Here is a 24685-nt window from a genome sequence, read left to right as displayed (position 1 = left end):
CCCAGGCTGCGGGTTCCGACTGCTGTGCGCTGTGCGCTCTCCCCTCTTGGCGGGTGCGAGAGCCTGCGGGGGCCCCCCTCCCCTTTCCCCTCCCCCAGTCTTTCCCTCCTTCCCTCCCCTCCTCACCTACCCCCGTCCCCACCCCCCCACCCCCCGCCCCGGCTTCTCCTCTGGCTGAGGATCCTGTGCAGCCTCCTGCCACCCGCTCCACGCATCGCAGCGGGACCTGGCGGGGGCACCTCACCGAGCCGAGCCGAGCCGCGCCACGCCGCGTCCGACCCTCGAGCCTCTGCGAGTTGCCTCTTGTCCTTAGCTGCCTCTCCTTGGCCTCCACTTCTCTCTTCTCTCCTCCTCTATCTCCCCTGTCCTCCACTGTCCTGTCCCTCTTTTCCCAGCTGGTCGGTCCGTCCCGGACGCGCCGCTGGTCCTCTCGGGCTCCTCTGGGCAGCACGCCCCGATCCCGCTACCGCGCCCCCGACGCCGCCCCAGCTCCATCCCAGGGGACTGTGTCTCTGAGCATCTGGGACTTCGCGGGCCCGGCCCGGCCCGGCCCCTCCGCCGTCTTCATGCTGCCGACCCTGCGCGTCATGGGCAGCCCCCGCTCGGTGCTGAGCTGTTTGTAAGTAAAGCCGCCGCCGCCGCTCACTTCCACCAGTCCCCTGCGCCCGAATGCCCGCCCGCCCACTCGCCCCCGGAAAGCCAAATCACTTCCCTCTTTCCTTCCCCAGGCTGCCGCAGCCTCTGCTCACACCCCTCCCTCCCCCCTTCCTCCCGCTTTTGTCTCCTCCAGGCTGTTGCACTTGTTGGTCCTCTGCCTCCAAGCCCAGGTAAGGAGTCTTTGGCCGCCTGTCGGCTCCGCGCGCGTGGGGCTGGGCGGGGGTGGAAGGGAGGGAGGATGGGAGACTGGCTTGGGAACTGGAGCGGGCTGGAGACGGGACATGCTCCGGGCGGGCAGGCAACCGGCAGGGTTGAGTTGGGTGAAAGCAGAGCACGTCTGGGAACACTGGATGGGAAAATAATTAGATGGAGCCAGTTGGAAAAGGTCAGGCAGCGAGCGCACTGGCTCAGCCTGAGTCGGAGAGGAAGCACTGAGGTGGGACAAGATGCTGAACGGGGGAGGGTGGGCACAGTTAGTCCAGAAAAAGTAGTGCCCCCACTCCGGGTCTGAGCCAGTGGGGACAAGCCCTCTTATTTTATGAATGGAGAAACTAAACTCGGGAAGGATAACTTCCCAAGGTCATAGAAATCCGTTAATGACAAAAACTAGAAGCAGAAACCAGGCCCCTTGCCTCCCAGTCCAGCGCTCTTTCCAGTTCCCCCGGGATGGGCCAGAGAGGGGCCAGCACAGGAGGTTAGCCAGGTGGTGGCAAAGGCAGTACGGAAAGGAGAGCAGTGAATATGGGGCAGATGTCATGAGGGAGCTAAAGGAGACATTCTGGGGAGGAAAGAGAAAAGACCAAAGCAAGCATTAAGGCCCCAGATGTTGCCGTTCTAAGCTGCCCTGGATCCCGCCCTCGTGTACACACACACACACACACACACACACACACACACACACACACACACACACACAGAGTAGGGATAGGATTGGGAAACCGGGAACTGCCTTTATACATCTTAACAGGTGGGGGAAGGGGGGAGAGCATGCAGCAAACTTCTGGCTCCTGGGACAGTTTAGATCAGAATAAATTCCTGTGGGTGCTAGGGAGCGCCCCAGGTTGTAGAGGCAGAGAAATAAGAAGTCCCCAAACTAAACTGCCTGGAGCAGGAGAAAAACAAAGAATGCCACAGGAAAAAGAGAAGAGAATCTGGATGGGAAAGAAACTGTAGAAGCTGGGATTCCGTTCAGACACTCGGCAAAGGGAAATAGGCATCTTGACAGTGAGTGGGATTTTTCACAGAACTCCTTACAAATCCCCTTCACTTTGCCTAACAAGAGCAATTCCCCACAACCGGGAAAGTATAAAGTGGGAGCATTTACACTAAGTAGGGGAGGTATCTGGGAGTAGGTGACATGAGAGACAGGACAGATAAAGATTATATACTATCAAGAGAAGAAAATATATTTGTGAGGGCAGTTTACGACCCTCATACCACCTATTGTGCCCCCTCCAAAAACTTTTAGCTGTTTTTTAGCCTGAAGCAGGGCCAGGTCAGGCTAACCCCTCTTTCTCCTCCTCAACATTTGTTCCAAATACATCTTTATAAATGTCATTGAGTGAGGTCCATATTTAAAACACTCTGCCTGTCCTAAATGGGAAGAGGGAAAGCTGAGGGCTGAACCAACTCTGCTCTTGAAACCTCACCACCTCCTACTAAGAAGACCTGAGGGGAGTGTATAAAGACAGGGTAGATGAGCACCTTCTCCACGCACTTGTTCCTTTCCTTCTAACCTGTTCTGAACTCCCTCCTTCCCCCCCATTCATACTGTAAACATCCCAGTGCACAGGATAATGGGCTAGGGTACAGAGAATAGTTGCATAGTTCTTATGGTCCTGCTCTGAAATGTTCTTGATATATCTTAAGATTTAACTAAAGTATACAGTGATCCCAAAGAAAGACCCTTCTAAACTCCCAAGGTGTGAGACAATGGGAAAAGTAGTATATCCCAGCAGGATTGGAAGGGGGTGGGGGGTGCCTGGGAGGAGATGGGTGGTGAATTCATATGTAGGAACAAAAACACAGCTCTGGGCAACTGTGGTGCCCCACCCCTCTGATTTAGTGTCTGGGGCAATTTCTCAGGTCCTGGGTGGAGAGGGTCACTCAGACCCTTGGGAGGAGTAGCATTATAATGGTGTGTTGTGTATTTTTCAATTTCCTAAAGGTAACTGTTCAGTCCCCACCTAATTTTACACAGCATGTGAGGGAGCAGAGCCTGGTGACGGATCAGCTCAGCCGGCGCCTCATTCGGACCTACCAGCTGTACAGCCGCACCAGTGGGAAGCACGTGCAAGTCCTGGCCAACAAACGAATCAATGCAATGGCAGAGGATGGAGACCCCTATGGTAAGGCTGGGCTAGAGACCACCTACTAGCTGGGCATGGGGGCAATGGGCACAGAAACTGACAGGAATCGTGGAGACCAGATAGCAGAATCCTCACAGGATCAACTCTCAAAGGAGGGAAAGGAGTCAATAGGAATACCTTCTCCCACTCCTACTCTAGGTGTAGGCATTAGATGGCCCGGACTAGATGGTCTCTGACTATATACCTGGGGCAGCCACAGTCAAGAATTAAGGGGTGAGTGGGAAAGTGACTTGTGATTGTTGGGAAGGAAGTCCTCCTTGGAACATTAAGGCTTCCTGGGAGAGAAAAGCTCTCGGAGGCTCTGAAGCACTGAGGAGCAAGGTAACTCCAAGGTTATAAGGCATCCTCTTTTCCTAGATGTAAATAAATTTCCATCTTTCCCCACATTTCCCCTATCGCTTGAAAAAAGGAGTCAGGCATGGGATAGAAAAAACTCCACAATAAGGGATTCTTGAAAGGGGATACGACCGACAGGGCCCACAAGAAATCGCCCTAGATTCTTTTGGAGTAAAGGTGGGAAGAAAATGCTGTGGTTGGGGGTGGTTGGAGGGCGGAGGAAATCCTGAGAAGTGTGAAAGTTTAAATACTTTGATCATAAGTGTCAATTACAGAATCACTTGGTCAAAAGGACCACATTGGGCCTTTAAGGGAGGAGCTGGTAAAAGAAGCTCTCCTCAGAGTGAAGTGGGCAAACCGGAGGATAGAGGCTACAGTCCACCCCAGAGACCGGTGCCTTATTGATTTCTAAAACATGCAGTATTCCTGCCTTGAAGCTGGGGTCATTTGAGAGTTTTCAGTTATGTACCGAGGAGGGGGAGAAAGGGATCCCTTTGGGCCAGTGAGCCAGTGGGCGGGTGAGCATTGTTTCAGAGAACTATTATTCTGACTTTAAAAAAACCTCTTTAAATAATGACCAAGTTAAACCAGCTTGAGAGGAGAGAAGACTCTATTAAAATGTAATAAAAAGGTGAAGCATTTTCTGGGCTAAGAAGAAAAATGAGGACTGATAGAAAACAGAAAAAGGGCAAGCCGTTTTTCAGATGTAAAGTGTGAAAGGAATTGCAAGTCTGTAAATGTTAAAAAAAAAAAAAAAAAAAAAAAAAAAGACTTGAGATTGTTCTCCAGGAATCTCTGGAGAGAGCCCTCGTCTGGCAGAGCGATTAAAATCCTTCTGACTTTTGCCTTTTTGAATGTTTCCTGAATACTTTCTCCTCTTCTCAGGCTAGTTTGGGGATCGAGTATGTCTCGCTGCATTTTTTCTGCCTCTACGTAGTTGACTTTCCTTCAAAGCTCAAGCAGGAGACATCATTTTCCTGAGATAAATCTGTCACTTAGAGGAAAAAATAGGTTTGAATGCTCGGCTTTCTAAAAGCACAATTGCAAAATACTGCTGCTACTGTACCCGATTGGCCAGTGTTAGAAAAGGGAGCGAGACTCTCTCCAGCTTTGGGACCAGCCACCAGAATTAAAGAGTTGTACCTTTTGCTCCTCTCCCTTCGTTCTCCGATCAAACTATTTGTCCTGCACGTCATTGATCTTCCAAGAAAGATGCCAAGTGGCATCTTCTACTCAGCCAGCCTGCTTAAGAACATTTGAGAGTGAGGGCAGGAGTCGGTGAGGGTATATGCAGGAAGAGGTTAAATGGATCAACTGATTGTTTTCAATGTAGGGACCGAGGTACCTCCTGCAGTTTCCCCTTGAAGAGCAGGGCCACAGTAGGGGGCTTTTTCATAAGAAGAAGGCATTGACTCCCCAATCGGTTCTTCCTCAGTTCCCCCTCCCTGCTTTTCCTTTCCCTCTGAACTGGGATAGGATTCCTCATGGCTTCTGGCCCGGGGGCTCTAGTTAGGTAGTGGAAATGGAGGGTAGACTGGTTGCATGTGAGCAGTGTTTGAAATGAAGTAACTATATAATGAACCGAGAGGGCTGGAGGGAGGACCGGGGAAGAGCTTCCCGCCCTATAAATGAGCCCCGGGGTTTCAGGAAAAGGCTTGTGGAGGGAGCCCAAGACATCTTTAAGAGCAGTCCTATTTCCAGCTAGTTTCACCTCCTTTAATCAGCTTCCCTCTCCCCCCACCTCCACCCCAACCATCACTTACTTCTTTCCTCAACCCTTCAGCCTCTAATCTTAACTTTCTAATGTTTTTCCAACGTTCCTCTCTCTATGGAGCCCTTTAAAGATAGATCTATATAAGCAAAGATTTGAGGTTCTTTATTTAGTGAGGTCAGTAAATGGGGAAGAAACTTACTGGGGAGAAAAGTAAGAACACCTGAATTTTCCTGGAGTGTTGAGTGCTGGGATCCAGATTTGCAAATCTTCATTGGGGAAGAGGGGCACGACTGCTGCTGGAGTCTGGGGTCCAAGACTGGAAAAGTCCCTGAATTTTTTTCGGATGCGTATCACCGATTCTCCCTGGGTTTGGGGATGGCAGCTGCGGACTCTGTCTTTGGTCAGGGCAGAGAAGGGCTGCCCGTGAGCAAGGTGGTGATTCTGATGAGTGTTCGGTACTTTTTGGCAGCCAAGCTCATAGTAGAGACGGACACCTTTGGAAGCCGAGTGCGAGTTCGGGGGGCCGAGACAGGCCTCTACATCTGCATGAACAAGAAGGGAAAGCTGATTGCCAAGGTAAGATCTTGAGAAGCTGAAGAGCTTAGATTCTAAATTAGATGCCCCCACACACACACACACACCTGGACCAAGGACATCCTGGCCGCCTTTAGTTTCAGAGCGGATTGTCACCACTGGGGTCAGTCCCATGTTAATTGTGTTGGAGCGAAGGGGCAAATAGAAGAAAAGAAAGAATAAAGCTCCAAGAGGAAGAAAGAAGGCTAGTTAGTAAAGTTGGGGGGGGGGGGAGCTGCCGAATTCCATATATCTTCTTAACAAATCACCAAATTGCTTTGCTATTATGTCCAATTCCATGGTACAAGCATTTGCAATGTTCAGCAGCTCTGTGGAACCAGCCCCTCTGCAGAGCTCTGAAATACCCCCATTAGTCACGGCTACTCTGCCTCGCCTTGGGCCACCACTGCTTCCTGGGCTGGGGGCTCAGTCCAGCTCCTCGCTGGCTATTCCCCACCCCCAACCTCACTTCACTCCTGCAGCCTTTCGGTTTTGAGTGAGTCCTGAGGAACAAAACTTCACTGTAGGCGGGCTTTTAGCTGGGAATGAACGGGTGATCATTCCCTAACATTCACCCCACAGTCACCAGGAAGCTCCTGACGGGTCCTTCCCAGCCTCGGGATCAGCCAGCTTTCTTAGAACGCCTCCCCCCCCCCATGCCTTTGGCGGAGCAGAGCTCGATAAGGGGGTGGGGGTGGAACCCCCCAAACAGCCTCTACAGGTGGAGAAGTCCCACCCACTCCCCGGGAATTCTGGGACCCGGGCCCAGCCAGAGCGCGTGGATGCAGCGGCAGGATGCTAGAGCTGGGGGGGGGTGGGTAGGCAGTTCTCACCCCCTCCAGGCTCTGCCCCCTCTCTCCCTGCCTTGTCTGGGGCACAGCCCCCTCTGCCGTGCCATGTGTCGCTGCTGCCCAGGGGGGAGGAAGTTGCCGGGTGTGCTGCGGGCTGTGAAGGATTAGAGTCTGAGAGCCGGGGTGGGGGGCGGGGCTGCCGCTCCTGCCCACCTCCCCATCTGCCAGGGCGCCCGCCGGCCGGGGCTGCCCGCCTGCCCTCTGCCTTCTGCATTCGCCCTCCCCCTCCCCGGCTCCCTGAGCCGGATGCCACTTTGCGCCCACCACGGCGTCTCTCCCGTCCCCACAGGGCAACGGCAAAGGGAAGGACTGCGTCTTCACAGAGATCGTGCTGGAGAACAACTACACGGCTCTGCAGAACGCCAAGTATGAAGGCTGGTACATGGCCTTCACCCGCAAGGGCCGGCCCCGGAAGGGCTCTAAGACCCGGCAACACCAGCGAGAGGTCCACTTCATGAAGCGGCTGCCCAAAGGTCACCACACCACAGAGCAGAGCCTTCGGTTTGAGTTTCTCAACTACCCCCCCTTCACCCGAAGCCTCCGGGGCCAAAGGACTTGGGCTTCTGAGCCCCGATAGGGCCCCCACCCCTCCCCAGGACTTTGAGTAGAGACTTTTCTCTTAAGAGGATAACAGAGCAGCTAAACAGAACAAACGACGTGGGGAGGGGGGAGGGGATTCCTGGGTTCTAGATGTGGATAATTGTTTGCTGTTGGGTTGTTTTTTTTTTTTTTTTAACAAAAAGAAAAAAAGAGGCTTTATTTTTGTATTCCACTCGACTGTAGTTGTCTTTTTAACTCTTCACCAAAGGTCTCGTTCCTAGGGCCAAACCTGTCGGTGGTAGGGGGCTATCTTCCTAGGACTCTTCGAGAATGACTTTTCCTAGTCCCAGTGGGGCTGACTTTCCCCTTCGACTCTCTCTCCCCCATCCAGGGTCCCAGTTCTGCCCTACCTGACCCGGGTCTGGAAGCTGGTTTCCCAGGAGTAGGCAGGGTGGGGGAGAAGAAAGCTGTAGCTTGAATTGGTGGTTTGGATGTATTTGGGAAGTGGGGGAATCATGTATTGGCTAATATTAAATGATTGAAATATTTATTTAACATGTCTATTAAAAGTTTGTGTTTGGGTGACGAGGCACCCCATTCTCTGAGGGGAACCAGCCTGTATAGAAAGTGAAAACTGAGAAACAGCAAATCCAGCCTTCCAATTGAAGTTTTCAGATATCCTGCCGGGGGGCTCCTACTGGCTTGTTGTCAGCCTTCTCTCCTCATCCCCAGATCTCGAGAATACTTTCTGGTTTTAGCTTCTTTGCTCCCACAGTAGAAGGGATAGTGGCCAGAGAAAGCACTTTTTAAGCTGTTCCAAGAAACTCTCAGACAAGTATCTCCTAGCTTTTAACAGCTATTAATTACTGACACCTCAAAATATCATCTCTGGGCCAATGAGGATCATTAGCCTATTGCCTACTCTAAATCCCTACCAGGCTGGACCAATCCAAATGAAGGACTCTTCTGGCCAAAATCACTTGAATCCCCTGCCTTGGAATGGGCAGAAAAGTATGGAGTCTTAAACTCTCCCAATTTCCAACTCTAGAGGAAATGAAAGAAGAGTGGGGGTACAGGGAAGATGGGTGTAAGGATTAGGACTATGTGGGTGTTGACAGTCGAGACACGGACCAGGTGTTCACTTTGGGAGATAGGGTTAGCAAGTTGTGAACGGGAGGAGCTGAGCTGATAGTTGTCTAGGAGGAAGGAGAGGACGGTACAATCAGGACTGGATGATGACCAAGGCATTATTTCATCATGAGGAAACTCAGAAATGAAGCAACTTGTCCAAGACGAAACAGTCCATAACAGAATTGGGATTTGAATTCAGAACTTTAAACTTTAAAAGCAATGGTCTTCTCCATGTATTTCACCATATCACAGAGTCTCTAAGAACAAGTCATATAAAATGTCAAAAATATATAAATATCACATAAATGTCAGAAACTAATGAATACATTTTTAAAAATTACAGAATCAGGGCAGGGGTGAGTGGAATTGCCGTCTGTTAGCCTGGACCAATGCAAGAAACGGTCCTTTTCCTTATCTACAGTGTCCTGGGGCTCAAGGGTCACACTTACTATATAACCTACTTCCCCAGTCCATCTTAAAAATCCATCCTAGGGATGGATCTTAGCTGGATCCACACCAGACACTGGACTCTTCCTATTATGCTTTACTTCCCTGACGCCTTTCTGTCCTGGCCAGGCGTCTCCAGCTCCCAGGTTTTGCTTCCACAATGTTCAAGAGAATTCTTATAAAGGGAGGAAACCTTGGAAACAGGGTAAGGGCCAAGCTGGCCAACTAGAATAAGGGAGAAGATCTAGCCATATTCCATCACTCTCTGTCCCTCTCTACTGGGGGGAGAGGGGGCTGTCTCTAGAGACATGGATATTCCTTCTAGTAGGTTTTCTGGGATGGAGAGCAGGAAAGGATGAGGGAAAGGGGGGAACCTAAATAGTTTAAACATTTCTCTTTTAAGCTTCACCCCACCTCCCCATCCCATGCCTAAGCCCCTCCCCCGCTGTTCCCCTTCTCCCTTCTTCTCCCCCTCCCCCTTTAATTAATTCTGGGTGAGCAGCCTGGCTTTATTGTGCATGGAGCTGGGGGTCTCACTGTGGGAAAAGTCACACCTTCTGAGCAGCTTCTGATGCCATGTAAATGAAGGAAAAGTCCAGGAAATGCTTTCATCTGCCCTGCCCGCCGGCCCCGCCACAGGGCCAGCCCCCAGCCCATAATGACCCACATTCATCTGTTGGAGAGAGTAATTCCTGGGGGAGGCCTAAGGGTGGGGGCGGGGTTGAGGTGGGGGCAACGGCTAGTAGGGAAAAAGGAATGTGAGCTCGTAGGTCGTGATCCTCTGGCTGGACCGGCCTCAGTACTAAGGGACGATTAGTAGCAGGAACTAAAAGATCCAAGCCCAGGTCAACCTAGCCTGTGGTCCTGGGGAAGAGGGACTCTCTACAGAAACTGCCACCTCCTCCACAGTTTAACTTGTAGTAGTGCCAGGCAAAAGGAAGTCAGACCAAGCCAGAGCACCCCACCAACTTCTCCTTCGAGCCAGGGGAAGTCCGGAGAGGGTCCTCTCTGCCCATTCTGCTATGGGTCTGTGGGATCAAGAAGCATCAGTTAACAGGCTGACTCTCGAGGGACCCTCCAGGGACCCTGAGCTCCCCTTCAGGCTCCAGCCCTCCAGGAAGGAGGGACATTGGGCTGCCCTCTGGCAGCTTCTGTCCACGGGTAGCACACTAGCTTCTTCCTGATGGGAAGAGTTGAGAAGAGGCCCCATTTACAAGGACCAGGCCTTCCCTAACCCGGCCAACACCTTGGGAATACATTGGGGGAAGGAAGAGGAAGAAGAGAAGCCTCTGCCTCAGCCCCAGAAGGAGGGAGTTGGCCAGGAGTTCCTAGGTCCCAGCTCCTTCCTCTTTCTTTCCTGTTCATTCTCTGCCACGGAGTAACCCACCTGAAGAGAGAGGGCCAGGGCCTCAAGTCCCTCCTCCCTTTCCTGGGGTTAATATCAGCTCCCTGCTTGGTTCACCAGAAATAAATGGGCTGAGCATATTGGGCCCAGCAATAACCCCTTGAAATCAGTTGTTATCACAGTTAACAACCAGTTTGGCTTCAGTTCAGGCTGTTAACTATCCAGCTGCTAAGTGCTGGTAATGATTGATTCCTCGACAGTTGCAGCTTGAGTGGCTGTAAAACCCCATTAGCCAAGACTCTGCAGCGGCAACAACTCAAAGATAAATAAGCCAGTTGGGTGCCCTGGTCCAAGCCACCAGGCCCACCCCACCCCATCACCCCATCTTCTCTGTCTCCTCTCTGCTGCCTTCTCGCAGTCCTCGTCCCCGGAGGTATCTGAAACTCCTGGCTGCTCTCTTCTCCTGGATGCTCCTTTCTCTCTTAAGTCTACTCTCTCTGCTCTCCCTCTGTCTCTTTCTGTGTCTGTCTCTCTCCCCTCCTCCTCCTCTTTACCTGTCGGATGACTCCTCGTCTCTTCTGCTGACTCATCATCTAGTTCACAAGTATATCCCGAGACTCTTAATTTTCTCTACTTTCATTCATTTGATGACCCCAATCAGCTCCCATGATTCAATGATCAGCTCTGCAAATGTTTAGCAGATCTATATACCCAGCTCTAGTCTTTCTCCTGAGTTCTGCTGGACATTGCAAACTGGATGCTCACACTCGTGTTTGAAAACAGAATTCATTCTTTCCCCCCAAACCTACACCTCTTCCCAACTCTCCTATTTCTGATTAGAAATGAGAAAGATCCTCTTTCCAGACACCCGTATTCGTGACACCAGCCTTCTCTTGGGCTTCTTACTGTTCTTCATCCAGTATAACCAATCACTGTTGCCGAGGCTTGTCATTTCTACATCCATATCATCCTTTAGATCCAGTCCCTTCTCTCTACTCAGAATCACAAGTTCCCCTATCATCTCTTAATTGGACTCTTAAGACACTCACCTCCTGATTGGTCTCCACCACTCAAATCTCTCCTCTCTCCAAAATATACTCCACACAGTTACTAACACAATTTTCCTAAAGTACCTTAAGCAATAATCTAGAATAGCTTCTATTGCCTTTATGATCAAATTTAAACTCCTCTGAGTCTTCATACTACCCCCAACTTTATTATTCTGCTTCATATACTTTAAGCTGGTTATAATTACAATTAAGATTTACTTTGCTTAGGAATTGGAAACTGAGTGGATGCCCATCAGTTGGAGAGTGGTTGAATAAGTGATGGTATATAAATGTTATGGAATATTATTGTTCTATGAGAAATAATCAGCAGGATGATTTCAGAGAGGCTTGGAGAGATTTGCATGAACTGATGCTAAGTGAAATGAGCAGGACCAAATCACTTTACATGGCAACAAGAAAATTATACAATGATGAAGAGAGCCATCTATACCCAGAGAGAGGATTGTGGGAACTGAGTGTGGGCCACAATATAGCATTTCCACTCTTTTTGTTGTTGTTTGCTTGCATTTCATTTTCTTCCTCATTTTTTTCCTTTTTGATCTGATTTTTCTTGTGCAGCATGAAAATTGTGGACATATGTATGAAGAATTGCACATGTTTAACATAGATTACTTATCATCTGGGAAGGAGGTGGGAGAAAAGGAAGGAGAAAAAAATTTGGAACCCAAGATTTTGCAAGGGTGAATGCTGAAAATTATCTAGGCATACATTTTGAAAATAAAAAGCTTTAAAAAAAGATTTGCTTTGCTCTTCTTCACAAATGCTACTGCATTTTTTCAATAGTTGTCTCTCATTCCTGGAATGAATTTCCTCCTCAACCAACTCTTAGAAACCCTCATTTTCTTCAACACCAGCTCAAATGCTATTTTTCTATGTGGAGTCTTTCCCCAGCTGCTACCCATTCCCCATTACCTAGAATTTATTTTGCTCTTATTTAGTATGTATATGCATGAGTTTCCATGAGAAACACTGTCCTGAACCATCAGAATGGATATGACAATATAGATAGGGAATTAAGACTGACAGTTGCTGGAGATGCTCCTAAAACTGGCAAAGGGAGCCTTGTTTGGGGCGTGAGCTAGAGTGGGAGCTGGAAAAGCTTGGCCTGATGCTAGCGTGTTCTTTTTGACCCGAGCATAGATGTGTAGAAGGTTGGGGTAGGAAGAGATAGATACTGTTTGAACTCCTTGCCCATCTTAAAATAGTCTTGCCATGAGGGATAAACCAGATCTGTCCTTAAAGTTCTGGATATTTGCCTGTGAGGACAATGATAATCTCTAGAAGAAATTCTTTCTTTCTCTCCTCCAGATCTTTGTTCCCTACTTCTTGATTTCTTCAGCTCTTCCAGAAGTGGGCCCAAAACACCATGAATTTCTACCATGTAGAGGGACTGAAACCAGACCCCCATATCCAAGTAGAATAGAAATTCCTTAGGCACAGAGATTAGTAACTTTTAAAATCTCCATGCCTACATTTGTTCAATGTCATTGAATCCTAATGTGACAGCAGTCAGGTGAGCTACTTCTGATTCCCAGGGAGAAGAGCTATAACTAGACACAACTGTAGCCCCTGTGTACAGTGGAAAGAATACTCACTTTGGAAGTGAGCAGAACATGGAAAACATTATACACAGCAACAACAAGATTATGTGATGATCAACGATGATCAACTTGGCTCTTCTCAGCAATGCAGTGATCCAAGACAAATCCAAAAGACTTGGGATGGAAAATGCCCTCTGTATCTAGAGAAAGAACTATGGAGACTAAATGCAGATTGAAGCATGTGTATATTCACCTTTTTGTTTGTTTGCTTGCTTTTTCCTTCTCATAGTTTCTTCCTCTTTTGGTTTGATTTTTCTTGCACAATATGACAAATATGGAAATATGTTTAAAAGGACTATACATGAACTTATATCATATTGCTTGGAAGAGAAGGGAGGTAAGGAAGGGAGAGAGAAAAAATTTGGAACTCAAAATCTTACCAAAATGAATGTTAACAACTATCTTTATATGTATTTGGAAAAATAAAATACTATTGCGGGAATGGGGAAAGAATATTTACTCTGCAGTCACAAATTCAGGGTTCAAATCCTATCCCTGACACTACCTACATGACTATCTTGTGCTTCAGTTTCCTCATCTACAAAATGAAGGGGTTGGATTAGAGAGCCCTTAAGATCTTTTCCAGATCTGGATCTATGATCCCTCCCTTCCCCAGCTCCTAGTTTCTAGTCCCCAGCCCTCCTGTCCAATCCTCGAAGGTCAGGGATCTGTCATTCTCTGGAACAGATGTTTTCTATTCCAGACTCTTGTCTTTGGTCTCCCCTCTGCTGAGCTGCTAAGAGAATCTGTCTTCTCCCTTCTCCATCTCTGCCTTGATTCTTCCTGGTTTAGTAGATCAGAGGCAGTGAGATAGGGTTTGAATGCAGGACTAAGGCTGACCAAAGACAAGCTCTGGATGTGTCAGGGAGGTTATGGGATTTTAGACTGCAGAGAATTATTCAGGAACAGTGAGCAAAGGAGCACCAGGTTGGGCTATCCAGGAAGGGGAGTTCAAACCTGGTGAAGAGTTAGGGTTGGGGGTAAGGGGATCTTAATGGGTTTGCTGTGGGGGGGTTTCTTACCATATCCATGGTCCAGGAAAAAGAGATATGTCTGCCTATCCCACTCCTTCCTTCCTTTCCCAAGCTGCAGGACAAATTAAATGCCTATTCTGATGATGGCTGAATGACTGGTGTGGACATCCAGAAACCTCCCCAACTCTGCCCCCTTCCATGCCCCCAGAGTTTCCATAGCAACGAAGGTACTTCAAAGGAGGGCAGCAACACAGGAGATTAAGAGTCCCAGAGAACAGACAAGAGAGAAGGAATGATTGGGTGTCAACCAGATTGGGGGCTCTACGAGGGGAATGCTAGAGGAAATTTCCAACCTTCCCCCGCTCTACTGCCTGTCCCTCTCCCCGCTTGGCTTCTCTCTCTCACCCCGTGGAGTGAGCACTGAAATGGGGGCCCTTTCTAAGAGCCTGAAGGCTCCCTCCCCCACCTACCTGTGAGTTGGAAAGCTACTGAGTAGAAGTTGTGGTAGCTGAGGAGATAGGAGGAGCCCCTGGGCTCTTGGTTCGACTCCCTTCTTCCTCCCTCTCCCAAGCCTCTATTGGCCCTGGAGCTGATTCCAGTTGGATAAATTGGGTGAAAGAGGAGCTCTGCAGTTTCCAATGGGAATCCTCTCCCTCCTGCCCCCAAAGCCTCTTACAGCTAAGGGGCAGAATGATTCTTATTTTATATTGTTTATTGTTATAATTAATATATAATAATTACTTATTATATAGTATTATATATTCTTATGGCAAATTCATAGAGAGAGGTGAGTTTCTGATTCTCCACTTAGCTTTATTAGCCTTGGGTTTGGGGACAGAATTAGAGAGCAATGACTCTGTCCAGATTTAGGCTCCAAACTGAGGATCTGAGAGGGGAAATAAGTATTCTTTCTTTCTTAAAAGGTAGCTCTAAGCCCAGAACTCTATGAAATCAAAGATGATGCTCCCTTTTCCCTCCTCCTTTTTTCAGCCTGCCTGAAGCCATTATCGAAGGGAAGTAACCCCTATAGAGAAGGTGACTACTATCCTGATCATCACCAGTATCAACTAGCTGCTACTGTGGGTGTAAGTAAACCTAAGAGTCCCAGGGACAGCAGAGCAACCCCACCCCTCTACATTAGGCTTTCAGCCCTACTTCCAAACCAGGCCTGAAGTTATCATCCAGGGAAACAATTCTTCTGGAGAAAGGAAGTGGATATTGTCTCTGTAGCTCCTGTCTCCTGAGCATCCACAGCTAAAGTAAACCAGAAAAGAAAGTTCTCAATACCAATGTCCTTCGCACCATCAAATGGTTCATCATCAGAAATAAATATGATTTTGTTAATAAAACCAATATAAAAGAATATGCATCACCATCTGCATTCTGTACCCTAAGAACCATTGGACCTTTCCAATTGGCTTACAGTTGACTCACTTGCCTTGTCTCCTCCTATCAGAATTAAAATTAGAAGTCCCAGATTTGCTTTTCTGTTTGTATACCTAGTATTTAGCACTGGGAAAGAAGTAGTTTGGGGAAGTTTCTGGCTGTCCACACCAGTCATCATCAGAATAGGCATTTAATTTGTCCTTCAGTTTGAGAAAGGAAGAAAAGGAGAGAAAAGAGTCAACTCTTATTAAAAACTCATTCATTCTTTATTCCTGAAAATATAGAAGAAATTACTGAGGTTGGGTATGATTGGCTAGGAAGCTAGCAATTTTGCCAGTGTGTCTGGGATTGTTAAAGAGTCAAGATGAAGCAGCTAATATTCCCTGATGGCAACTACTATGCTTTTTTTCATCTATATATCCCTAGGGCCTAGTTCAGTGCCTTTTTCCAGAGTAAAAGTGATTAATAAAAGATTTTTGAATTGAGTTAATTCATTTAATTGCACAGGCCTAGGATCCTTCTTCATTGTTGTGGGTTTCAATTTTCATAGGCATTAGTTCTGGGGCTTGGAGTCCATGCCATAAGAGGATCAGTTGAAGGAATCGTGCGTGTTTAGCATGAAAAAGAAAAAAAAATTCAGTTCCTTGGCTGAACCTTCATCCAATTTGTGCCCTCTAACTGTGGATGTCCCCCAAAATTCTGTTCTGGGGAGAGCCTTCTTTTTTTCCTCTTATTTCACTTGGTGGTCTTATCAACTCCTATAGATTCAAACAATGGCTCTATGCAGATAATTCTCACATTATTCTTTCCTAATCTCTTTGCTGACCTCTAGTCTTATATCTCCAATTGCCTTTTGACAATATTGAACTGAGCATCGCATCTTAAATTCAATATATTCCATACTATACTCATTGCTTTATTTCTACTTCTAACCATTCCCCTCTTCCTAACTTCTTTATTACTCTAAAGGACATTCTCCCCATTGACATCGCAGGTATCACTCTTAATTCCTCACTCTCACAATTTATTACCAAGTTCTATTGTTTCTACCTTCATACAATCTCTCACTTAAGCCTCCTCCTTCCCTCTGACACACTGCTACCACCCTTGAACACCTCCCTCATCACCTCATTCCTAAACTACAGGCTGATTTGCCTTATCTTTTTGTACTCCAGTCCATTCTGTATTCATCTGTCAAACTGATCTTTCCAAAGCAAAGATCTGACCTTCCCCATCCCATTCAGTAAATTCCAATGGTTCCCTGTTACTCCTCCTATCTTTCTGGACTTTTTATACTTTATTCCTTTCCATATATTCTGAAATCCAGTGATACTGGTATTCTTGATATTCCTTGCAAAAACACTGGATCTCTTGATGAATTTGCACTGATTATTCTCCAAGCTTGGAATTCTTTCCCTCCTCATTTCTGTCCCCTGGCTTCTTTCAGGTCCCCAGACAAAAATCCCACCTTCTAAAAGAAGCTTTTCCTAATCCCCCTTAATGGAAGTTTTCTTCCCCTCTTAAGATTATCTCCAATTTGTCTTGTCAATATTTTGTTCATACCTATTCTTTTGCATGTTGCCTCCCTATTAGACAAAGCTCCTAAGGGCAGAAATTTTTTTTTCTGGTGAATTGTTGTTGGTTTTTTTTTGTTTGTTTGTTTACTTATTTTTCCTTTCTTTGTAGATCTAGTAATTAGCACAGTGCCTAGCACATAGTAGGTGCTTAATAAATGCTTGGCACCTTGACATAAGAAAAGCTCTGTTAGTTGTTTTCAAGTATTTCAACAGCGATCATGTTAAAGAAGGATTTGCTTTGTTTTGTTTAGTCTCAAAGGGTAAAAATAGCAGTAATGAGCAGAAAGTTCAGAGAAATCACTTTAAGGCTGATATTAAGAAAAACTTCCTACAATTAGCAGTATTTGAAAATGAAATGAGCTGTGTGGAGAGATGATGAGTTCTTCCTCACTGTTCCATCTCCCAGCAAAAGTTGGATGGTCACTTGTTCCAGACATTGTACAGGGATTCTAATTCCTGGGTCAACTAGATGACCTGGGAGGTCCCTTCCAACTCAGAAATTCTGAGATTCTATGAGATGTTCCATCTTCTCAGATGTACTTCTGGTTCAAGCCACCATCACTTCTTGTCAATGTTATTCCAGTAGTTTCCTACTTGGTCTTTTTGCTTTACAATCTTTCTCTGTTCCATTCTGTGCTGTTCACTGTGGAGACATTAATCTTAAAGGGGTTGTTTTTGTTTGTTTTGTTTTTTTAGTTGTGAATGGTCACTTCTTTCCTAAGAACATACTATGGTGATCCCTCTTCCTATAGAATAAAGACCAATTTTTTTAGCTAAGGCTCCAACATTCTGGATCTAGCCTACTTTTCAAAATCATCTTCTCCTTTTCCTAGCACAAACTCTCTCCTACAGGTAGGTTAGTCTCCTCATTGTCCTTTCAAATAGATCTAAAACATTTTTGCTTCTATCTTTGATTGTAATTCCTTCCCCTGCTCCAAATGTCAACTCCTTTTCTTTCTGACTCTCCAAATCCTGCCCATTTATTAAGGCCCAACTCAAGTCCCTAGAGCTTCTCTTTCACCATCTCAGCCCACACTAATCTTTTCCTTTTATGGTTATTTAACTCCTCCTGTGTGAGCCCACTCTCCCCAAATAGACTCTGCCATTCCTAAGAGACTAACCCATTTTCTCTCATTTCCCTCCACAGCATAATTGATCATTCATTTGACATGTATATCTTTTTTCTTAAATAAGGTTTTGTATTTTTATTTTTTTGTATTTTGTATCATTTAAAAATTTTTGACATGTACCACTTTAATTTTCTTTTTTAAATAAAAAATATTTTTATACCACACTGAAAAAAAAAGAAGAAAAACAAACTCCTTGTAACAAATATATCTTTTTTTTTTATAACTTTTTATTGACAGAACCCATACCAGGGTAATTTTTTGCAGCATTATCCCTTGCACTCACTTCTGTTCCGATTTTCCCCCTCCCTCCCTCCACCTCTTCCCCCAGATGGCAAGCAGTCCTTTACATGTTAAATAGGTAACAAATATATCTAGTCAAATAAGATAAATTTTCGAATTGATCATGCTTAAAAATGTCTATCTCCTTCTGCAGGTTGAGTTCATTACCTTTTAGGAGCAAAGAAATATGCATGTTTTATTATCAGTCCTCAGGAATCAGGGTTAGTTGTTGCAATAGTAATGCAATTTAACAAATCTTTATTAAAGGCTTACTATGTGACACTATGTTAGGAGTACCTGACACAGTAGGTATTCAGCAAATGTTCATGAATGAACGATGCTTCAGCAAGTCCGGTTCCAAGGCCCTTGCTGCCCTTTGTAATGAAGAACAAACAAATAAATCATTTATCAAGTGTAATATGGTCATGCAGGATCTGCTTGATCTCATTTCTGATAGGACAGGATGAGAAATTAATCTGCTGGAGTTTAGGAGCTACAAATAGAACTGGTCTTTCTTCCTTAGGGGCCAAATCCTCTATGCCTCTGTTAACCTAGGACTAATCCTAACTGTCTGGGGGATGGATTTTGAGACAAACCTTGTTTTCCTTGGTAGATGGTTTCTCTTAGGAGGCAGGAAAGGGAGAAGGAAGGGGATGGAGTCACAGGAAGGACCCTCAAATGGTTGTCAGAGCTGAGGATTGGAGAAATGATGGAGAGGAAAGCAGAACTTTGATGAAAGATGCTTGTGAATCTGGATATGAGAAAGAATTGTGATGTATGAATTAGAGCCAGAAGTAGAACTGAATTTCATCAAGAGAGAGTAGACTAATTTTAAAAATATTTTAAAGTGACAAATGCTTTGGGAGTTAAGGTGTTTTAAGGGTAAAGAGAAGACAGTTGGCAAAGTGGTCTGAGGCAGACAAGGTGATATTCCAAAATAAAGCCAGAAGCAGGGAAGAAAGTCATTGTGCTGCCTTTGACATAGGGTACTCATGGGGGGGAGGGAGAGAATAGAGAAGACAAAGAGTAAGAGAGGAAAGAGGGGTTGGGAGATAGATATATTAGGATTCTTCTTCCTCCTATATCCTAAATCCATATCTCAATATCCTTTGATATTACCTCTCCATTCTCTCTTCCTCCTTTGTGCTACTCTCCGAAGAAGACACAATCCTTGTCCTTCCACCCCTCTTCTTGGGCCAGATTTGATCTCATCCACTGGAATTACTGAAGGGAACGCTGAAGCCCTCTCATCTTTAATCTCTTCTTTACTACTGGCTCCTTCTCTACTGCCTGCAATATGCAAAGGGACAGATCTTCACTTAAATCACAGCATCTAGCAGTGCTCAACACACCACCTCTGGAATACTCTTTCCTTAGATTCTACACCACCATTCATTCTCTCCTGATTCTCATCTTACCCGTTTTTTCTTTCCCAATCTTCTTTGCTATTCTCTCATATCTCTATGCTCTCTTCTGTTGATCTCAATAGTTCAAGAGTTCAATAATCTTCTCTATAGAGATAACTCCCAATTCAACATAATTAGCCTTCAACCCTTTCTTTGATCTCTAGACTCATACCACTGCCAGGTAGACTCTTCCATCCGGATGTTCCATGATCATCTCAAAATCAGTGAGTCCAAAATGGAACTCATTATAGCTTCCACACCCTCACGCCCTTTCTCCGGATTTCCCCGTTTCCATGAAGAACACCATTATCCTTCCAGTGAACCAGGTTCACAAACTCATTCTTGAGCTTTCCCCATCCCTCAGTCTCTACAATTAATTAATTGCCAAATTCTGTTGGTCCCAGCTTTAGAACATTTTTAGTCTCTTCCTTTCTTTTCCTGCAGCCACCATCCAAGTTCAGGCCTCATCATATCACCTCAAATTGCTTTCTGTAAAAGTCTCCTCATTGGTCTTCTTGCTCCCAGCCTTTCTCCTCTTCAATCTATTTCTTGGCTCAAAATGTAGCTCCTCATTTTGCTTTAGGATAAAGGTATTTGCAGCAAGAAGAAGATTATGTGATGATCAATTCTGATGGACTTGGTTTTTTTCTACAATGATTGTGATCCAGTAGACTTGTGATAGAGTCAGAAAGAGGACTGTAGAGACTGAATGTGGATCATAAAATAGTATTTTCACCTTTTTTGTTGTTTGCATGCTTTTTGTTTTGTTTCTTATTTTTTTCCTTTTTGATCTGATTTTTCTTGTGCAGCTGATACATATGGAAATATGTATAGAACAATTGCATATGTTTAATATATATTGGATTGTATGCTGTCTAGGGGAGGAGGTAGGGAGAAAAGAGGAAGAAATATTTGGAACACAAAGTCTTGCAAGGGTGAATGTTGCAACTATCTTTGCGTATAGTTTGAAAATAAAAAGCTATCTATTAAAACAAACAAACAAACAAAAGGATAGTAGTGTTTAGCCTGGAGTGTGTGAACTTCTTTTCAAAACATTTTAGTAACTATTTCTAGTATGATCGGTTTCCTTTGTAATCCTATGTATATTATTTTATACATGGAAAAACATTTTTTCTGAAAAGGAGTCCCAGACTCCCAAGGGGTTTATGACACACGAAAAGGTAAGGACTATTCAAGGACATTAGAAGAACTCTTCATCCTAGAATTAAAATCTGCCATGGCTCCAGCTTTTCTGTCTAGATTAATATCCCAGTTAAAGAGGTTTATCTGAAGTTCCCCAAACATGGCATTTAATCTCCTGCCTCAGTACTTTGTCTAGGTTCTTCCTCAAGTCTGGATTGTGCTAGTTCTTGGCCTGCTGCTTCTAAGAAGCCTCAGTTTTTCTCTTAGCTCCAGCACCACCTTCTATGTTACCCCTTTCCAGGTCTCTCAGTTTGTGAGGGAATGCTCTATCAGATAATCTTGTATTTTTTTTTTTTTAACTTTCTTTGTTCCTTGGGTGCTTAGCTTAAGGCCCCACCAGTGAGTAAACACACAAAAAAAAGAGTATTTGTTTACTGACCATTCGAATTACTCCATAGAATGTAATCTTATTGCCTGGGACTTGTTTCCATTTTGATCTTTAATAGCCCTAGGACCTTGAAAAGGCACAAGCAGGTACTTAATAAGTGTTTGTAAACTTACTGAACTCCCCAACACCTGTTGTTAGTTGTTGTTGTTGTTGTTGTTGTTGTTGTTTGTGCCTGTTCTCAAAGAGGATCAAAGAAGTTGGAATGGTGTTATCTTAACTATCAAGTGAATTAAATTTAAGTGAGGTAATAAGCAAAATCTTCAGCTTCACTCTCTCCTCCAGAATGATCTTGGTCTAGTGGCAAAGACTGATCAAGATGACTGGAGATGGCCTCCATGCAGTGGGAGATCTTGGCCTTTTAGAGCTAAGGCTTTTCCTCTCTGCACATACAGAAGAGGGATGGAGTGCTTGAGTTCCTAGGGAAACAAAGTATCTAGTACTCAAAAGGCACTGAAAAAATGATGGATTGAATTTGTTGGATGCAGGGTGAAGAGAATTCCTACACACACACACACACACACACACACACACACACACACACAAACACACACACACTCTCACTCACTATTATAGTTTCTTTTTCTTAGCTAGATGTAAAAGAAAAAAATGCAGTCTTCAGTTTTCCTACTTTCTACTCATTATTTCATTTTTCCAATGACTCTTTTTTTTTTTTGAAAATTAGAAAAAGCTATTTTTTCTCCTTTTTATCTCTTCCCCTTGAAAAAAGAAAAGAAAAACAAAACCTTTGTACCAAATATGGATAAATAAGCAAAAAAAAATTCGTGTTTTTTTGTCACATGTTAAGTGACAAAAATTCCCAGACTGCTTAAACCTGTTTGGTCTTCCAAAGAGGAGGGTCTTCCTCCCTTTCGTACTGGACTCCTGGCAGTCTCTTGGCTGGGTAGAGAAAATAGCAAGGGGACTCTCTGAGTCTAGACCACCACTCCTGAGACAGCAGGAAGACTCCGGCTGTCTGGAAGGATAGGCTAATGTCTGCTTTCATAGCGACAGAGCTGGCTCACAGCATCTGCCTCACTCCGAAGGTCCCCTGTGTCATCAGCTGCTTGACATGATTTCTGACCTCAGTTCCTTAATGTCCTGAGGTCGTATAACAAACCTTGCCCACTGTCCCAGAGGACTTTGGGTGGAGTAACTGTGAACTCCAGCCCTCCTGGACTGAGCCTCAAACTTCATCTTAGGTGGTTTTGCCTGGGACAGAGGGATATCCCAGGCAAGCAGGATACAGGAGGGAGAATCATGAAAGAATAGCTCAGAGCCAGGACTCGGAGCATCCAGGGGCACCTTTTTATGCTGGCCCCTCCTTCTCAGCGCCTGGGCAATGGGGCTTTGGCTGAGATGGCTGATCCCCAGCTGGAAAGGTCACTCTGGGAAAGTCGGCCTTACTTCTCTGCACACCTGGAGAAATGAGGCTGTTCCAGCCTCTCTCAAGGGGAAGCTCTTTGCTCTTCCTGCACTGACCACTCACACCCAGGGATTATCCAAACCAGGAACTTCATTCCAAACAACCCCCAGGAGTGAAACCCGAGCTACCACTAAGAGGCAGCTCTTCCAGTAACTGGTAAGTGACCAGGAAAAGGGGGGGAAATGCAAGCACTTGGAGGCTCTGGGAAGCTGTGAAATTTGAAGACTAACAACCAGAAACTGGGATTGGGGGCCTGGAGGCCGCCACTGCCTTCTGCAGAACCAAAGGTCAGGGCTGCAAAGAGTGGGAAAAGCAAGAGAGGCTCTGGGAGGCAGGAAAGCACCCTCCCCCCCTTGCTTCAAGGGGAGAGTAATTGGTGCACCTGCAGCTGGGGACAATATCCCCTCCCAAGCCCCTGGTGGACACTCATACTGCCCTGCCCTGCCCCCAGCCCACAGAGCTCGGCTCTCCAACCAAAGCTGTTTCCATGAACACTTCCCTTCCCTGCAACTCCTTCTTGGACCAGGAAGGAGGCTGCAAAGAGCCATCAATAAGGGATACTGATTTGGACTTTTCTGGTAGCACACAGGAAACATTTGGAGGGAGTGCTTGGGGGAAGTGGGGACAAGGGAGGAAAAAATGGAACTTAGCATAAATAGGCATCTTGGATGCTGGAAGAGAATCTGAAACTAAGAGTGTCTCTCCTAGAAGAAATCCTAGAAGAAAACTCTATCTACCTCTTATTCTCTCCATTCTTTCCACCAATCAGGAGTCCCATAAGCTCAACAGCCTGCCTTAGTAGCTCTATGCAACCATACTCCAAGGACCTTCAAAATGTTTGTCCTTCAGGACCTCAGAAAAAAATTCTATTTTCTTGGCTTAAATAGGAACCTAAACCAGCTTCTAGCTTTTGCATGCAGGGGTCACTTGGGCAGGATTGATGCTTGTGGAGAGTAACAAACATCCAGCAGGTCAGGGTCTTGAACACTTGGCTTGGTCTCCCTTCTCCAGGCAAACCAGCACTTAGAGTTCTAGCTTCTTAACAAGATGCGATTAGTATGATGAAACCTCAAAATTTACTTTGGGTAAATTCTCTTTGCTGTATTAGAAGAGCTGGGAAGTATGCAAGGGCATACATCAGCCCCTTCCGCATCTATGTAGATTTTTTTTTTCTGTTTTTAAAAAAGGCTTTTTATTTTCAAAATACATGCAAAGATAGCCTTCAACATTCACCCCTGCAAAACCTTGTATTATAAATTTTTCTCCCTCCCTTGCCCCACTTCCACTAGACAGCAAACAATTCAATGTATGTTAAACTTGCAGTTTTTCTATACATATTTCCATAACTATCATGTTGCATGAGAAAAATCAGATCAAAGAGGGGAAAAAAGAGAAAGGAAACAAAAGCAAGCAAATAACAATATAAAATGGTGAAAATACTATGCTGTAATCCACATTCAGTCCCTATAGTCCTTTCTCCATCACTGGTCTATTGGAATTGGCCTGAATCAACTCATTGTTGAAAAGAGCCATGTCCATCCGAATTGATCATTGTATAATCTTGTTGCTGGGGATAATGTTCTCTTGGTTCTACTCACTTCACTCAGCATCAGTTCATGTAAGTCTCTCCAGGCCTTTCTGAAATCATCCTGCTGGTTGTTTCTTACAGAACAATAGGATTCCATAGCATTCATATACCATAATGGATTCCTCCATTCTCCAACTGATGGGCTTCCACTCAGTTTCCAGTTCCTTGCCACTTATGTAAATATTTCTGAGGCAGTTTTATATCTTGCTAAGCCATTCCAGCTCCAAGATTGGTGGGGATTGTTTGGGCAAGTCTTAAATTAGGTATTATCAGAAATTGGCCAAGGAAGTCCATGCCTCAGGCATTTTATGTAGAAGGAGCTTTGACCCCCTTCCTTTCCACCTCCTTCTTTCTTTGGTGTGTTTCAAATGGCAAAAACAATGGGGGCAGACAAGATCCCCTAGTTTTTCTGATCCAGGGAAGGAAAGCTGTCATTGCTTAATTTAATGAAAGGCTGTATTTAGCCATCTCCTTGCAGAGCTGAAACTCTCAGGCTGGTAGGTTGGTGACTGAGTAAGTAATCCTGGAACAAGCTTAGAATCAGTTTTGATGAAAAATGAGGAGAAAGCATAGTTGAAAGAAGGCTCAGGCTGAAGGTGGGGCAGACATATGAGTAAAGTCTTCCTGTATGGGAAGTTGTTGCATAAACTAACTTTTGTCTTTGAATTATTGCTCTGTAAGAACAAAGTGACATGGA

General features: G+C 45.4%; 1 protein-coding gene across 2 annotated transcripts; it reads left to right on the top strand.

The window, feature by feature from the left end:
* Nucleotides 1–356: 356 nt before the first annotated feature.
* On the top strand, nucleotides 357–7270 carry FGF8 (fibroblast growth factor 8). Of its 2 annotated transcripts, XM_051973962.1 has the most exons (7): nucleotides 357–619; nucleotides 791–827; nucleotides 903–972; nucleotides 1344–1351; nucleotides 2825–3005; nucleotides 5546–5652; nucleotides 6790–7270. In XM_051973962.1, exons 1-7 carry the CDS (start codon nucleotides 567–569, stop codon nucleotides 7075–7077), a joined length of 744 nt encoding a protein of 247 aa, XP_051829922.1. In that variant the 5' UTR covers nucleotides 357–566; the 3' UTR covers nucleotides 7078–7270. The 2 variants fall into 2 exon arrangements, with proteins under 2 accessions (XP_051829922.1, XP_051829923.1); XM_051973963.1 differs by lacking the exons at nucleotides 903–972; nucleotides 1344–1351.
* The last annotated feature ends 17415 nt before the right edge of the window (nucleotides 7271–24685 follow it).

Source organism: Antechinus flavipes, chromosome 2 (assembly GCF_016432865.1).
Source record: "Antechinus flavipes isolate AdamAnt ecotype Samford, QLD, Australia chromosome 2, AdamAnt_v2, whole genome shotgun sequence".
Taxonomy (NCBI): Eukaryota; Metazoa; Chordata; class Mammalia; order Dasyuromorphia; family Dasyuridae; genus Antechinus; species Antechinus flavipes.
The sequence above is the reverse complement of the archived record's forward strand: the minus strand, read 5'-3'. Positions and strand labels throughout refer to the sequence as shown.